Source organism: Trachurus trachurus (genome assembly GCF_905171665.1).
Source record: "Trachurus trachurus genome assembly, chromosome: 7".
Lineage (NCBI taxonomy): Eukaryota > Metazoa > Chordata > Actinopteri > Carangiformes > Carangidae > Trachurus > Trachurus trachurus.
In genome coordinates, this window is record NC_139901.1 from 28,676,913 (window position 1) to 28,692,614 (window position 15,702).

The following is a 15,702-nucleotide window of genomic DNA, read 5'->3' on the forward strand; positions in this document are numbered from 1 at the left end:
GAAGCTGTTGCAGTAACATTTATTTAAACAATTAATAGATCTGTAATTTCATTTTTTGTATCAGCGGGGAGGAGTTGTGCAGTATGGAGGGCTTCACCTGCGACACCCGAGCAGAGGACATGCGCCACATCTGGATCCCTCTCACCCTGAAGATGTCCATCAGCAAGAGTCAGGGGCTGGAGATCAGCAGCTGGCCCGAGGGAGAGGAGGTGAGAAGATCTCTGACCGAGTCGAGTTAATCTGTAGTAAAGGCAGAGTTCGTACAGTTTGAAAAAAAAATGGAAAAGTCATGGAATCTAAAAATGTCACTTTCCAGGTCTGGAAAAGTCTTAGAAGCCTAATATAAGTACACCCCAAACGTTTTGGAAAACTCATGCAATTGTCTCACTTAGTAATAACAGTCTATGTGGTTGATTTGAAATTAATAGATACAAAGATCTCTCTTTTTCCCCCCCGTGCATGTCCGTTGCTGTGTCAGGCAGGTGTCTCCCACGGAGCTCTGCCCCGTTTCTACGGTGAAGGAGAGACGTCGCCTCCGCGATGTAGAATGTGTTCAATTAAAGTGAAACTAACACATTATATAGGCCTATATGTCCATTACACACTGAATGGGATGTTAAATCCCATATCTTTATTTCTTCAGTTTATTTTAATAGTAATAATTATGACTAACATTCAGTGAAGACCTAAAAATCAGTATCTCCAAAATTGAAATATTGCAATGGTTTTTATTTTTTTAAAGCATTTTTAATCTAGAAATGTTGGCCTTCTGAAAACTGTCCATCTATATGCACTCAATACTTGGTTGGGGTTGAACTACTGGAAATTGACTTTTCTGTGATATTGTTAATGGTGAGCCCCCCCCCCCCCGCCAGACAATTCCTCTCTTTTTTGGTCCTGACCCGTTTGCATCCCTGTAAAAAAAAGTGGTAAGATTTCTAAAAAAGAAAAAAAATAAGGTTAAAAAGTGGTAAAATTTCTCAAAAAAAGTTTTTAAAAAATTCTAGAAAAAGCGGTAAAATTAGAAAAAAAAAATTATTATAATTTTAAAAAAGTGGTAAAAAATTTCTTTAAAAAAAAGTTTAAAAAATTCGAGAAAAAAGTGGTAAAATTAAAAAAAAAAAAAAAAAAAAAGGGGGGGGGGGGTAATTAAAAAAAAAAAGGGGGCAAAAATTTCTCAAAAAAAAGTTAAAAAAATCTAGAAAAAAAGGGGTAAAATTTCAAGAAAAAGTTGGGGACCCCCTTGAATCCTCTCCCGGACCGCACTTTGAGAACCATTGTAATAGAGGATGGGACAATATCTGAGAGTACAGCTGTCAAGATGATGATTTTCTTTTTTACATAGTTTTATTCCTATGCTTCATGCATAAACTCACAGTTTAGGGGTCATGTGTAGTCATGGAAACTTGCTGCCAAGTCAGAAATGTGTTGGCTGAGATGTGCATGAACCCTGAAGCTAAAAAGCCTCTGATTGACATCTACTCTCAGATGACGAAGAGGACGACAGCTCCTCATCCTCTCTCCAGTCATTTTGAGCTCTTGAACTCTGGGAGGCGTTGGCCAAGGGGGATTTTTAAAAAGTCTTTTATCTCAAATGCCACCGGCCTCCTCGACTCAAACAAACAGTAAACGCACGTGACATGAACCGCTGAGATAACTTGTATCTTAAATGTGTTTTATTCCCTTTTTGCCTTGTTGGATTTTTTTTACATTTTTAAGGTCAAGGTTAAGGTTAAACTTTATTCATCCCTGAGGGGAAAAAAAGGGTTTGTCACAGCAGCATAAAAGAGAAACAGGATATTTGAGTACTAAATAAATATATATATAATAATAATCTATATGAAAATTTATTGGATTGCTGGATAGAATAACAGATTAAAAAGTGCTTGTTGGTGGACAAACACAAGATAAAAGCAGTTTTAAACATCACATTACAGAAATTGATATAAACATCGACAATTTTACACCAATAAATATGTATTGTTTTGTATTCAGTTTATTTAGAGTTTGCTGATGATCTAATCATTGTTTTTCCCAGTGTGGTGTTTAGTTTGACATGTCCTTAATGACTCATCATCGTCTCTTCTCTCTCATCAGTTAAGCGCTGCTGAGGAGGCGGACGGCGCCTCGCTCTATGACCTCGTGGTCACGGTGCCTCACGTCCTGGACGCGCGCACGGGTGGAAACCTGGTCGCACACATCAAAGTGGGAGAGACGTACCATCAGAGGAAGGAGGTGAGAGAAGCTCAGACTAGAAAATAAGAGTCTGGGAGCACTGTGTAACTCAATCACTCCCCCATTTCCTGTCTCTCTCCAGCTGTCTTGTCAAAATAAAAGCATAAAAAGACAGAAAAACACTTAAAGGCCCCATGGCATGAAAAATGTGATTTTGGTTATTTTTTCGTGCTTGGGGAGGTCTCTGGGCCACGTATATACTGCCCCATGCATCAAACTGGTCATAAACGGAGAAACACACACCGCCCATTTGTAGGAACATTCTCTTTAAGACGAGCGGATAGCACTTCCTCCTTTCTGTGATGTCACACACAAGGTAACTCCGCCCACCGTGACCAGTTGTTTTTTTTCAATTTGTATGAATGCAGCTTAGGTTTCAGTTACTTTCCTGTGATTGGCCCGACCACATGCCACTCAAAAACAGTGAGCCAATCAGAGGAGAGGTTCTCATTCTCTCTTCTGATTGGCCAAATGACCTGTGGCTGCTAGAGCTCCAGAAAGAGGCAACAGAAAGGGGCAGTAGAAACGATATTAAGCAGATCACAGGTACTCAAAACCAATGATACATCTTGTTAGGGATATCAGCAGGTAAATAAACCCAGAGAAAAGTGCACAGCATGGGGCCTTTAAAAAGAAAAGAAAATTCAGTATTTCGAACACATATTGCTTTTAAATGATGATACCCATCTGAATTTAACATTCCACCAGAAGAGACTAGTACTGTTCGCGGGTTTAACTGCAGCAAAGAAAGTGTTGATAAAAAGATGGAAACCACCACATGTTCTAAATGTGTATCTGTGGAAATTGTCATTTTATGAAGTCAATGTCATTAGAAATCTCTAGTGCTTTTGGAATCTGTATCTGAGAGAGTCAAAGCGTTGTTTTGAGGCTATCCACAAGTTTCCGTGCGTCAAAAACGTAGCCTGTTTTGCTCTTCCGGTGGAATTTTATGTTTACGTTTCCATGGTTTCGGTAGTCGTGGTAAATGCATGGATTTATTTAATTTTTTTCCAATGAAAATCTGTAAAACGCACGGATCATCACACCAGCTTTTTAACAATGGATAGATATCACACAAATTGACGTTGTTAAAAGCCAGCGTTAATAGATTCATGCGTTTACCGCAACTATGACAACGACTGAAAACCATGGAAATATACAATTTCACTGGAAATGCAAAACCGGCTTCCAGTTTTGACCATAGATGACATTTGGAAACTTGTGGATACTTTAAAGCAGAAGTAAGCGATATTTTTGTGTTAATATAAGTCTTAAATATCTTCTATATCTTCCGACAGCAATCACTTACATAGAGTGTTTGGACCGAAACACGGGTCTCTCAGTCCCTCTGCTCTGCTCTGAGCCGAAGAGAAAACATTTATCGTATCCTACAGTTTTTATCCAATGAGGAGAGAGAACGGCATGCAGGGCTGTGTGTGCAGCCAAGGGATGCGCCTGAATGTGGTGACGTAGGGACGAGGACCAATAGATCCATGACGAGGGCGGGGGCTGCTAACTCCATCGGCTGACAAGAAGTTATGGTGCGTTCAAGGCAACCCGTAACTCGTGTTTTTCCGACCTGTGAAGTCGTACCAGTTCGATCTGGTACGAGTTCACGGGTCAGAAGTTACGAGTGGCCGTTATAGTGACTTTCACAGGTAAAACAGGTCGGAGAAACACGAGTGGGTTGCCTGGAACGCTACAAAGTCGTAAGTCGTGACTTGAAGCTGTAATTTACGGTTTCAAAAGCCTGCCTGGAACGCAGCATTAGCCAAAACGACCGGATCGCTTACTTCTGCTTTAAAAAAAAGGAAAAAACCTCATGAATGTGTTTGCTATGTAATGCTGTTGTTGTGTGTTTTATTTTATTATTAATAATTATTTTAATATTATTATTATATATTTTTTAAATATATATACTATATTTTCTTCCATGTAACCGTCCATAATTAATGTTACCCCCCGGGATAAGGGTGCGGGTAAGGGGTCTGGATGAATGGAAATGTAATGAAATAAAATAAAATAAAAAATGTATCCCCCCCAAAAAAAGAATAGAAAATAAGAGTCTGAGACTGAGATCTGTCACATCGATCTAAAGTAACGTGTGTGTGTGTGTTTGTTTCAGGGCGTCACACACCAGCAGTGGTACCTCTTCAATGATTTCCTAATCGAGCCAATTGACAAGGTAAATATTATTTCACAGCTTCATTTAAATCATAGTTGTTAAATCCTGTGTTTGCAGCCATGTGAAAACATTGTTTTTCTTCTGGTGTTTCAGACTGAAGCTGCTCAGTTTGACGTGATCTGGAAAGTGCCGGCGATTCTCTACTACGCCAAGAGGAACTACCACACCAAATACGACCTGCGCAGTGAGTTCAAGGACTCTTTCGTTTTCGTTTTTTCTACTCCTGCACATTTGCATTTGCTTTGTTTTTATTCAGCGTCTCCTGCCTTTCTTTCTTTCTTTCTTTCTTTCTTTCTTTCTTTCTTTCTTTCTTTCTTTCTTTTCTTCCTCTTTCTCTTTGTTTCAGTTAAAAACCCCATCGACGCCAGCGTGCTGCTGACCGAGGCCTCGCTGGCTCGCAAGCAGCGGAAGAGCCACGCCACCTTCATCCCCCTCATGGTGAGCGAGATGCCGCAGGCCGGAGACCTGGTGGGACTGGACGCCGAGTTCGTCACGCTCAACCAGGTGAGTCGGGCGCGCCGTCTCTCTCCATCTTCTGGTTTGCATGCAGCTTAAAGGGATAGTTCAAATTTCAAACTCATTATCTACTCACCCTCATGTGGACTAAGGGCTGGGAGAGGTATCAGAGTCCTCCGAGCCTTCTCTGAGTTACAGTGGGGCTACGTGCAGCACTGCATGTCCATATGACGGTAGCGAACGGAGCTCACTTTTCTTCGTCCGAAAAGACACACCAAAAAACATCCAAACACCTCCATAGTGCTCGTCTGTAATGTCCCTCTTGTATTGAAGCCCCAACATGAGAAATTGTTATGAAAAAAATTAAAGAAGTCTATATTTTAAGCCTGTTTGTAGCAGAAGCTCCCAGTGTCTCAGTTCACTGCTTTGCCTGTGCAAATCTCGCACGATTCAGTGCAAATCGCTTGAGATTTGAGACTGAAACACTGGGAACTTCCGCAACAAACAAGCTTAAAATATAGACTTATTTAATGTTTTTTGGAACAATTTCTCATGTCGGGTCTTCAATACAAGAGGGACATTACAGACGAGCTGTGTGGAGGTATTTGGATGTTTTTTGGTGTGTCTTTTTGGACGAAGAAAAGTGAGCTCCGTTCGCTACCGTCATATGGACATGCAGTGCTGCACGGAGCCCCGCTGTAACTCAGAGAAGGCACGGAGGACTCTGAAACTTCTCCCAGCCCTTAGTCCACATGAGGGTGAGTAGATAATGAGTGAAATCTGAATTTTGAGAGAGATGCTCAGTGATCCGGTTAAAGGTCAGGGAATCTGTCATCATCGCACTGTATTGGGACTGTTCACGGCCGCTCCACTGTCTGACTTTGAAGTGGTGAGTCACACACAAACTGTTCGACCATCACACACACACACACACACACACACACACACACACACACACACAGCGACACCTCTGGAGCCGCAGCAGCAGCAGCCCCCTCCCCTCCTGTCGACCAGTTGACTCACTGATTATCAGGCGTCTGAACTCGGTCAAAAGTGGATTTCATCATGACTCACTGGCTTTTGGAAAGATACTGTATGTTCAATCTGCAACCGAAAATATCTGTGGTAATAAACAAACAAAAAAAAAAAAAAGCCTCAAAGACTGCGACTAATAATCATTTGTGATATTGATGTAATCCAATATTTTCTTACACTGACGCATTCATTATTTTTTTCTACAAAACATAAAATAATTCTGTAACACTGATCTAAGGTTCAAATTCTCAAAATATTGAGTTTAAAATAATAATAAATCAATCAAAGCGGCATTTGTTTTCACTTGTTTTGCTTGAAAAATGATGAAGATTGTTTTCCTGTTCATCAGCTAATTGACTTTTCTCACACTTCTCACTGAAAGTAACGCATTTTCACTTTCCAATCGAATTCCCTCCATGTTGGGCTAGTTTTATTAGTTTATGTCTCTCATTAAAGCCCCAGTATGTAACTTATTTGGCTTTTTATTAGCAAAAATCAAATATTGATTTCATAAATACGTACAGTACAGGCCAAAAGTTTGGACACACCTTCTCATTCAATGTGTTTCCTTTATTCTAACTGAAGGCACCAAAACTATGAATTAACACATGTGGAATTAACAAAAAAGTGCGAAATAACTGAAAACATGTCTTTTCTTCTTTGTCTTCTCTTTCTTCTCTTTCTTCTTCCTCTCCTTCTTCCTCCTCCTCCTCTATCTCTGCCCCCACCAATTCTAGTTTCTTCAAAGTAGCCACCCTTTGCTCTGATTACTGCTTTGCACACTCTTGGCATTCTCTTGATGAGCTTCAAGAGGTGAACCTGACCTGAAAATGGTTTTCACTTCACAGGTTGACAGCCTTGTCAGGGTTCATTAGTGGAATTTCAGTGAGAATCTACAATGTAAATAGTCATGAAAATAAAGGAAATGCATTGAGTGTGTCCAAACTTTTGGCCTGTACTGTATTTCACTGAAGTCGAATCACACCCGCATACAAATGAAAGCTTTCTCGCACCTTAGAATGAGTTGTTACAAGTCGTTGTTTACATAGACGCTTGTTTATCCTGTTACATGCAGCGTCTGTTGTCTGTCTGACGTCTGCCCGATTTCACGTGAATGCAACATCAAGAATACGTTCTGATATGCAACCGCACCGCTAGATGGGGGGAATTCCTACCTACTGGGGCTTTAAATGTTTTCCTCTCATTCTTCTTCTGATATTATGATATTCGCTTCCAGCTCCCATTTTTCTTTGATATCAGAGTTGTTGTCATTAGATTCGTGTTTTAGTGCTTCATAGAGTTTTGATATACGGTAACCCCTTTATTTGTCTTGTCCTGTGAGAATGACCATGACATTTCCTGTAATTTAGATGGTGTCAGTCTGTTTTTTACATGTTTTTATTCTAACATCATCGTGGTCATGTGACAGTGAGCTTTAATAAACCCGGGTCGTGACTGTGTGCGTCTTCAGGAGGAGGCCGAGCTGCGCAGCGACGGCACCAAGTCGACCATCAAACCCAGCCAGATGTCGGTGGCCAGGATCACCTGCGTGCGGGGCCAGGGGCCCAACGAGGGCGTCCCCTTCATCGACGACTACATCTCCACTCAGGAGCAGGTGAGAGGCGATGACACGAGACATCAACAATAACACGAGACATCAACAATAACATGACAGCTCTGCTATTTCACTGGTTACACAGGATGCGGTCGCAGCTTTTTTTGAAAGAGGAACTAAGCAGGATTTCTCCTGTGTCTCTGCTAAATTTTTACCTTAATTAAAAAGCTCTGGAGTAATTGTGATCGTTACCTACATGACTTGTGACTTGTTAGAGTGAGAACCGAGGCTCTCTGTCTTCACCTGGCGTCTAACAGCTGGAAACCAACCTTGCAACATCAGTGTAGTACCTGGCCGCCGCCCCGGTGTCCCAGCACAAACACACACGCCGTAACATCGTATATGTTATGTAACGTTATCCGGTCGCTCCATTTATTGATTTTTCGCCGGCTTCATTGTAAACAAATGCACATGGAGGAGAGGAGCGTAACCGAAACAGCGGAAAAGCAAGTGGACTTGCGTAGACCCCTTTAAATAGTATGTTTCTTCAAGAAGTGACAGGTCTGGCTTTTCCTGCTCTTTATTTATATTAAACAAAAGATCTTAAATTATGTGAGTGGATTTCAGAATTTAGATACATTTATGATTTTGTAAAAGTGCAGTCGCTCAAAAACAGTAACACTTATGGATATTTTGCAGTTTCTCCATCTTGTGTGCTTGTGCATTTTACACAGGGGCCTTAAACTCACCACGGAGCACAATGACTTTACAATTTGTCAGATGATGCTGTTTGCACAGTTACAGACTGTGTTAATTAGCCTGACAAGCCAGACTATATCACTAAAATGTATAGTCTGGAAACGACCGGTAGACCTCGGCTCAATCCAGGGGGCGGGATGAAGGCTGTCTTTCAAACTGCCTCTGCACCAATAGGGTAGCGCTACGACCAATCAGAGCAAAGAGCAGGATGACGTCGGTAGATTAAACTTTTCCCATATCCTGTCGGCAAAACACCAAATACATCCTTCTTCGAAATGAACGACTTCAGTGCCGTTTCTTGCTCAACCTTTAAAGAAAATGACAAGTTTAATTCTTTCAAAGTTGATGCCAACGCCGATTCAAATGATTCCTTTGCCAAAGCCATCTGGTCATGTTTTTCATGGTCGCAAGTATGTCGTCATGGCGTTAAGCCCGCCCAACGCTGTGATTGGTGAACACAAACGGTGTTCGAGACTCAAAAAGTTCCTATGGCTCGTTTCTAGACCCACCTACGGAGCAAATATATTTGCTGCTGCTAAGGTGCAGCTAGATTTCTAGGCTATGTGTTAATAGGTTTACTGGGAGATTTTTAAAAACACTTGTATAATATGATGTTGAAGGAGCCAGAGCTCAGTTTAAATTAGCTTAAATCACATTATTATTTTAATAAGTTTGTCTGAGATAAATGAGCCACTTAGTCGAGTGAAGGAAGAAACATCTGGTAGCTACAACACAGAACATCTGGATCTCTGTGTCTAGATGAATGCTTCTGCTCTTATACACTTGACCATATTTTAATCCTTGGAGGACACATGTCCCCATCACTTCCTGTATCATGTGACCTGCATTGTCATTACACTAATAATATAGAAGAATTTTTCATTTCATTTTCATTTCTTTATTTGTTCCAGTCGAGGTAATTTCACAATGTTTCCCAATAAACAAACCAAAACACAAAACTTTCTTTATCCTTGGTTGGAAAGCAGCAGGGACAAGACACAAGACACATCTTCTATTACCTATACCGTAATTATTCTGAAATCTGTCAGTCACAACAAAACAAACACCCAAAGTTTCAATCTGACATTTTGCATTCATAAAAAAGATTTTGTGAGTCATTAATTACTTTTGTCATAAGTTCAAATTGTTATTTCTTGTGGAATATGGTAAAACACTATTAAGCATTAGTTAAGCATTCAATACTGAATTCATCATTTATAACACATGAATACTCATTAATATGTAGTTTATAAACAGTTAAAAATGTTTTACTCATCATTGATAACCACTAACTGTATTTATAAACTACATACTAATGAGTATTCATGCGTTATAAATGAAGAAATCAGTATTTATTAATGCTTAACTAATGCTTAATAGTGTATACTACTTATTATAAAGTGTTACCGAATATATTTGTACAGGTCTTCAGATCATTACATTGACATTTGACTCCAACTACAGAGAGGAACATCTGTTTTAAAGTCGTCCGAACAGTAGAAAACAGGGCAACGTGGAGGTTTATTCACAAAAAGAATATTTTATCGAGCTCTTCTTCAAACCTCCTTTTGGTTTCTAACCGTCTTCATCCTTCATAATTCAACCGTCCGTCTGCTCCTCCAGGTCGTCGACTACCTGACTCAATATTCTGGCATCAAACCCGGAGACCTGGATGCAAAGATTTCCTCCAAACATCTGACCACGCTGAAGTCGACCTACCTGAAGCTGCGTTTCCTCATCGACACGGGAGTTCGCTTCGTGGGCCACGGCCTGCAGAAAGACTTCAGGGTCATTAATCTGTTGGTACGTTCAATGAACAACTCAGAAAATTTTTGTTTTGTTTTTCTTTCTGAGCAGCAACGACTCGACTTTTTGTTTCTGTTGTTTTTAAGGTTCTCAAAGACCAAGTCGTGGACACCGTCTACCTGTTCCACCTGCCCCGCAAGAGGATGATCTCTCTGAGGTTCCTCGCCTGGTACTTTTTAGGTGAGTCCAAGTAAAAACCTAAGAAAGAGTGAAGTGAACAAGCTGCAGACTCGGTTAGACACAAAGGCTTGAGCAAACACCATCTTTTTTTTATTCACATTTGAAGTGAAAAGAAGAAACAGACAATAAATGAGTCTTTCTTCAAATGTTAAAGGGATAGTTCAACATTTTGGCAAATTGGCCCATTGCCATAATCCCTATAGTCATAGCAGTAGGTTCGTTACCTTTAATTGTCGGTGCAAGCTATTTTTAGAACGGCGGAGCAGAGCGGCGAGCTGCTCAGAGCTACGCTACGGAGGCTCATGGGATTTCTTAGTTTTTTTCTCATCAAACTCATCAAATACACAATCCAACAACTCCACAACACTCTGGTGGACAAGTTGTGACCTGCACATTCACCACGCTATGAGATAATAACACAACGTTACCAGACAGAGTTGTTTTAGAGGGAAATACAGAGACTACTTGCTGAAACTGCCTCCGATGGGAACATGTATCAGTGGTTTTGCATGAATTTACCTCTAAAACAACTCTGTCTGGTAACATTTTGTTATTATCTCATAGCGTGGTGAATGTGCAGGTCACAACTTGTCCACCAGAGCGTTGTGGAGTTGTTGGATTGTGTATTTGATGAGTTTGATGAGGGAAACCAAGAAATCCCATTAGCCTCCGTAGCGTAGCTCTGAGCAGCTCGCGGCTCTGCTCCCCCGTTCTAAAAATAGCTTGCACCGACAATTAAAGGTAACGAACCTACTGCTATGACTATAGGGATTATGGCAATGGGCCAATTTGCCAAAATGTTGAACTATCCCTTTAAAGTCAGAAATCCGAGGACAGAAAGTCTGGTCAAACATCAGTTTGTCCATTGATCACTGATCTGACTCAGTTTTCTTTCACCCCTGGTTTGAATAGTGACCTCTGTGGTCCGTCCACTCCCACGACGCTGCAGGAACAATTCAAATGTGCAGTTGTGTTTCTGTGGCAGCGTCAAAGTTTTAATCCGTGTTTAACGGTGGAAAAGCCTCCGCAGGAACCACAATGACTGTTTGTCCCCCTGATTGTCGATGTTTCCATTGAGTCGTCTTCTATTTTTCTGACTCTGATTGATCGATTTTTTTTTTTTTTTTTACTTTTTATTTATCTACGTACATGAACAAAGAACATGAGATCATCATGGGTGGTACAGTTAAAAACAAAATATTCTATTACACATACATACATACACATACATCATAGTCAAATGTCACACTATTCAATCCATTTTTCCCAGCGTTTCATACACTTCTCCAACTGAAGTCTTAAAACAAAAGTAGGTCTCTCCATACAGTAAATTTCGTGAATAATCCCGTGCCACTGGATCAGTGTTGGAGGATCTAGTAGTTGCAACCACTTTCTGGTTATGGCTTTCCTACCACTTGCCAGAAGAATCTTCAACAAGTACCTGTCCTTATGCAAGACTGTTTTTGGAATTTTACCGAGATATAAAATAACAAAAGAAAAATCTAAATCCACCCCTATTATTTTATTTATCTCGGTTGACACCTCCTTCCAAAATAACTGGATTTTCGGACAGGCCCAAAAAACATGAAAATGGTTAGCCATAGGGGTTCCACATTGTCTCCAACAAAAGCCTCGGCTCTGTGTGCCTGTTCGTAGTGCTGTTAATTTAGGAGTTATGAAAAATCTCACTACATTCTTCCAGCCGAACTCTCTTAAAGATCTCGAATTTGCAGTGGTCGCTTGTGTCTCACATATTTCTATCCAGGTCTCTTCTGATATTTGTGTTTCTGACTCCTTCTCCCATTTTTGTTTAATGGATAACGTAGAGTGATTCTTGGAAGCTTGTATACTTCCGTATATTCTTGAGACCAACTTTTTATTATCTTTCTTTTGTGATTGATCGATTTTGTTTGGTATATGTAAAGAAAAACGACAAAAGCGCTCATTAAAAACATAAAAACAGGAGAAAAGGAAAGAAAAAACATAAATTTTATCCAAAAGTTAACATGCTACTGTGACATACTGTGCTGTGCCTGTTGTCTGACCCATGTCATGTCAGGTATCATTGTAAAGCTCTCTCTCTCCTGAACAATGATGTAGGCTCCAAAAATTGTCATCTCAATATCCGCAACCAATCGTAAAAGTATAATTTACATTAGCAATCTATGGAATTTTACAGCACAAGTCTTTAAAGGCCGTTTTCTCAAAATGAGTTTTTCAGACTCAGACTCTGAGCTAGAAATCTCCACTTCAGCAGCACTTACAGACACCAAACCTTCCAGTTTTATTCCTGTCTATATTCTGAAGGTTTTTACAGAGGGGATTGTTGATATATCATTCACAGCCTGATTTATACAACATTTTATTCCTAAAAACATGGCGAAATTAGACTTTTTAGGGCTGGTGTCAGTATTTTCTCATTTACAGAGTGATAAAAAGAGATATCCAAAATCCCTTTTGTAAAAACTTCTGACTGTAATGTGTCAACAAAATAAAACAAGAATTTTTAAAAGGGCCTTTATCCATTTTTCAGATTTCGGTTCTCGAAATGTATGAAAATTAGTGCATAGATATTATATATCAGATATTGCCTCATTTACATATTTAAACATAACATTTGAAAAAACTTGTAATACAAAAAATATTTTTCTTAATGTAAGTGATAAACTTGGGAAGTTTCATGGTGATATCTGTTAGTTAATTTTTTTTACTTTACTCTAATATGCATATGAAAAGGAAAGAAAAAACATACATTTAATCCACAAATTGTGCTAAAAGGAGAAGAAAGAAGCTTAAAACTTATTTATTAACCCTTTATAACTGTTTTTAATTTAATTTTTTTATTCACAGACCTCAACATCCAGGGGGAAACGCACGACAGTATCGAGGACGCGCGCACGGCTCTGCAGCTCTACAGGAAGTACCTGGAGCTGAGCCGCGGCGGCGGGAACGACGAGGTGCGGAAGATCCTGAAGGGGCTCTACGAGAAGGGACGCCAGCTGGACTGGAAAGTACCGGACACGGACACGGGCGACGGTCAAGGCAGCCCGAAGAGTTCGACCTACCGCTGAAATCACTGTCGTTCCCTCTGCAGCCGCCGCCGTGTTTCCCTCTGTGACGGGGCTGTGATGCTCCAAACCGCTCCACGCCCTCGGCCGCCTTCACTGGCTGTGGGATTTTCTACATATTTGCATTTATTTTTGCATCGTGTGCAGTGTTAACGGACAGCGCCTGCACAGTCAGAGACCTCAGTGTTTTAATCATGTCACAGTTCTTTTTCAGAGGAAACTATTGTCTTTTTTTTTATCATTTTGAAGCATTTTGTAACAAAAAAAAGAAAGAAAAAAAAGATGATGAAGGAAAAATCTGTGTGTTTTTTGATGCATGTAAATAAATGAATGAATAAATGATTGACACAAGCTGTGGGAGACACTTCATGTTCATTTCAGGAAGTGGGAATTGTATTCAACATGACTAAATAAGCGAGCGGCGTCTTTTCACAGAAAACGATTCTGTGAAGTCGCTGTCGATCTTCCCCTCTGAAGCGTCTGTGAGTTTAAGTTTCACATTCACCTGTTAACTTTCCTGACAAGTCTGATAAGATCTGGTTGCAGTGAAAACACACTTCACACACACACACACACACACATACCTCACACTTCTCCGAACACGAAGCTCTTATCAGTGTGAATTCATTTGTGGCTTCTCTGAAGTTTCTGGATTTGTGAACAATCAAACGATTATTACTATTGATGTTATTAATAACAGATATGAGATTAAATCAGCTTCAGTATTATTATTATGAACACAGAGATGCCCGCTTACTTTATTACGTTTCCCGTATCGCAGCATCAGCAGCAGCAGCAGACATCAATGAAAGAAACAAAAAGAACAAAGTAGTAAAAGATGTGTACAGTTTTGTGATGAGTGGTGATTTTATTCACAGGAACTTCAAAGTAAAATCTCTGAATGAAGCGATTGGACTTTTCTTAATGGGTTTATTTTGTATTAAATCCTCCAACTAAGCCACAAAAACTGATTTGCTCTTGTAGAATTAGACTAAATATCAGAAGAGTGAATGATGACATGAATTTTATTTCATATTAAATGCTCAAGTGCTCTCAGTTTGCATCAATTTTAGTATTAATTTGCATTTTACTGCAACAATCAGACCAGAGTAATGATCAAGACGCTACAGGCAGAAACACTGTTGTTTCATGCACTGATCAATTTTGAGATTTTGGCCTATTTTTCTTCCCTAACATGTATTCTTTCAGAAAAGTCAAAAGAAATGGTAGAAAATCCACATTAAGGTGGTTATTTTACCTGATTTTGATTTTGAACAGCTACTGTGACATACTGAGCTGTGCCTGTTGTCTGACCCATGTCATGTCAGGTATCATTGTAAAGCTCTCTCTCTCTCCTGAACAATGATGTAGGCACCAAAAATGGTCATTTTCTCTGTATCTGCAACCAATCGTAAAAGTACGATTTACATTAACAATCAATGGAATTTTACAGTACAAGTCTTTAAAGGCCGTTTTCTCAAAATTAGTTTTTCCTCAGACTCTGAACCTGAAATCCCCACTTCAGCAGCACTTACAGACACCAAACCTTCCACTTTGATCCCTTTCTATATTCTGAATGTTTTTACAGAGGGGATTGTTGATATATCATTCACAGCCTGATTTATACAACATTTTATTCCTAAAAACATGGAGAAATTAGATTTTTTTAGGGCTGGTGACAGTATTTTCTTATTTACAAAGTGATAAAAAGAGATATCCAAAATCCCCTCTGTAAAACCTTCTGACTCTAATATGTCAACAAAATAAAACAAGAATTTTGAAAGTGACTTCATCCATTTTTCAGATTTCGGTTCTGGAAATGTATGAAAAGTAGCGCATATTTCATCCGGTATTGCCTCATTTATGTATTTAAACATAAAATTTGACAAAACTTGTAATACAAAAAATATTTGTCTTAATGTGAAGGGTAAACTTGGGAAGTTTTATGGTGATATCTGTTATTTAAAATTGTTTTTTACCCTATTCACCTGTAGTGTCTCCCCTTAATTGGTTTGTATTCAGAGCTGCTCCTCCTCTTCCTCTCTGACCGGTGCAGTATTGATCTGAACTAACTGTAACAAAGCAAAATCTTTATTTTGGTGCCCTCTATTACTGCCAATAATACTATTTCATTTTTTACTCTGTCATTACTAATCATCACATCCTGGCAGGTTTTTACCCATCTATGGTTTTTATTCTGAAATGGCACCAAATTCAGCTAAAAGTGCAGCCTACTGTATGTTTGATTTACTTTTAATCTTCAAATTGATATAGTATTGGGATACTGAATGTCACCTATAGGTCGACTAAACGTAACAAAATAAACCAACAGACAATGCATTTACAGTAAGCACATCATCTGCTTTTTTAATTTTTGGTTTTAAATATACGGCAACAGAAAAGTGCAACAATAATTAAAGTTT

General features: G+C 39.5%; 1 protein-coding gene across 1 annotated transcript in view; it reads left to right on the top strand.

The window, feature by feature from the left end:
* Positions 1-13,545, top strand: part of pan2 (poly(A) specific ribonuclease subunit PAN2) — a 32,879-nt gene extending 19,334 nt beyond the window's left edge. Inside the window, exons 17-25 of the mRNA XM_083974898.1 lie at positions 65-209; positions 2,098-2,235; positions 4,361-4,420; positions 4,514-4,604; positions 4,767-4,924; positions 7,383-7,526; positions 9,849-10,028; positions 10,118-10,211; positions 13,062-13,545. Coding sequence (XP_083831024.1) covers positions 65-209; positions 2,098-2,235; positions 4,361-4,420; positions 4,514-4,604; positions 4,767-4,924; positions 7,383-7,526; positions 9,849-10,028; positions 10,118-10,211; positions 13,062-13,282 — 1,231 coding nt within the window. The 3' untranslated portion in view covers positions 13,283-13,545. The remainder of the gene's footprint in view (positions 1-64; positions 210-2,097; positions 2,236-4,360; positions 4,421-4,513; positions 4,605-4,766; positions 4,925-7,382; positions 7,527-9,848; positions 10,029-10,117; positions 10,212-13,061) is intronic.
* The last annotated feature ends 2,157 nt before the right edge of the window (positions 13,546-15,702 follow it).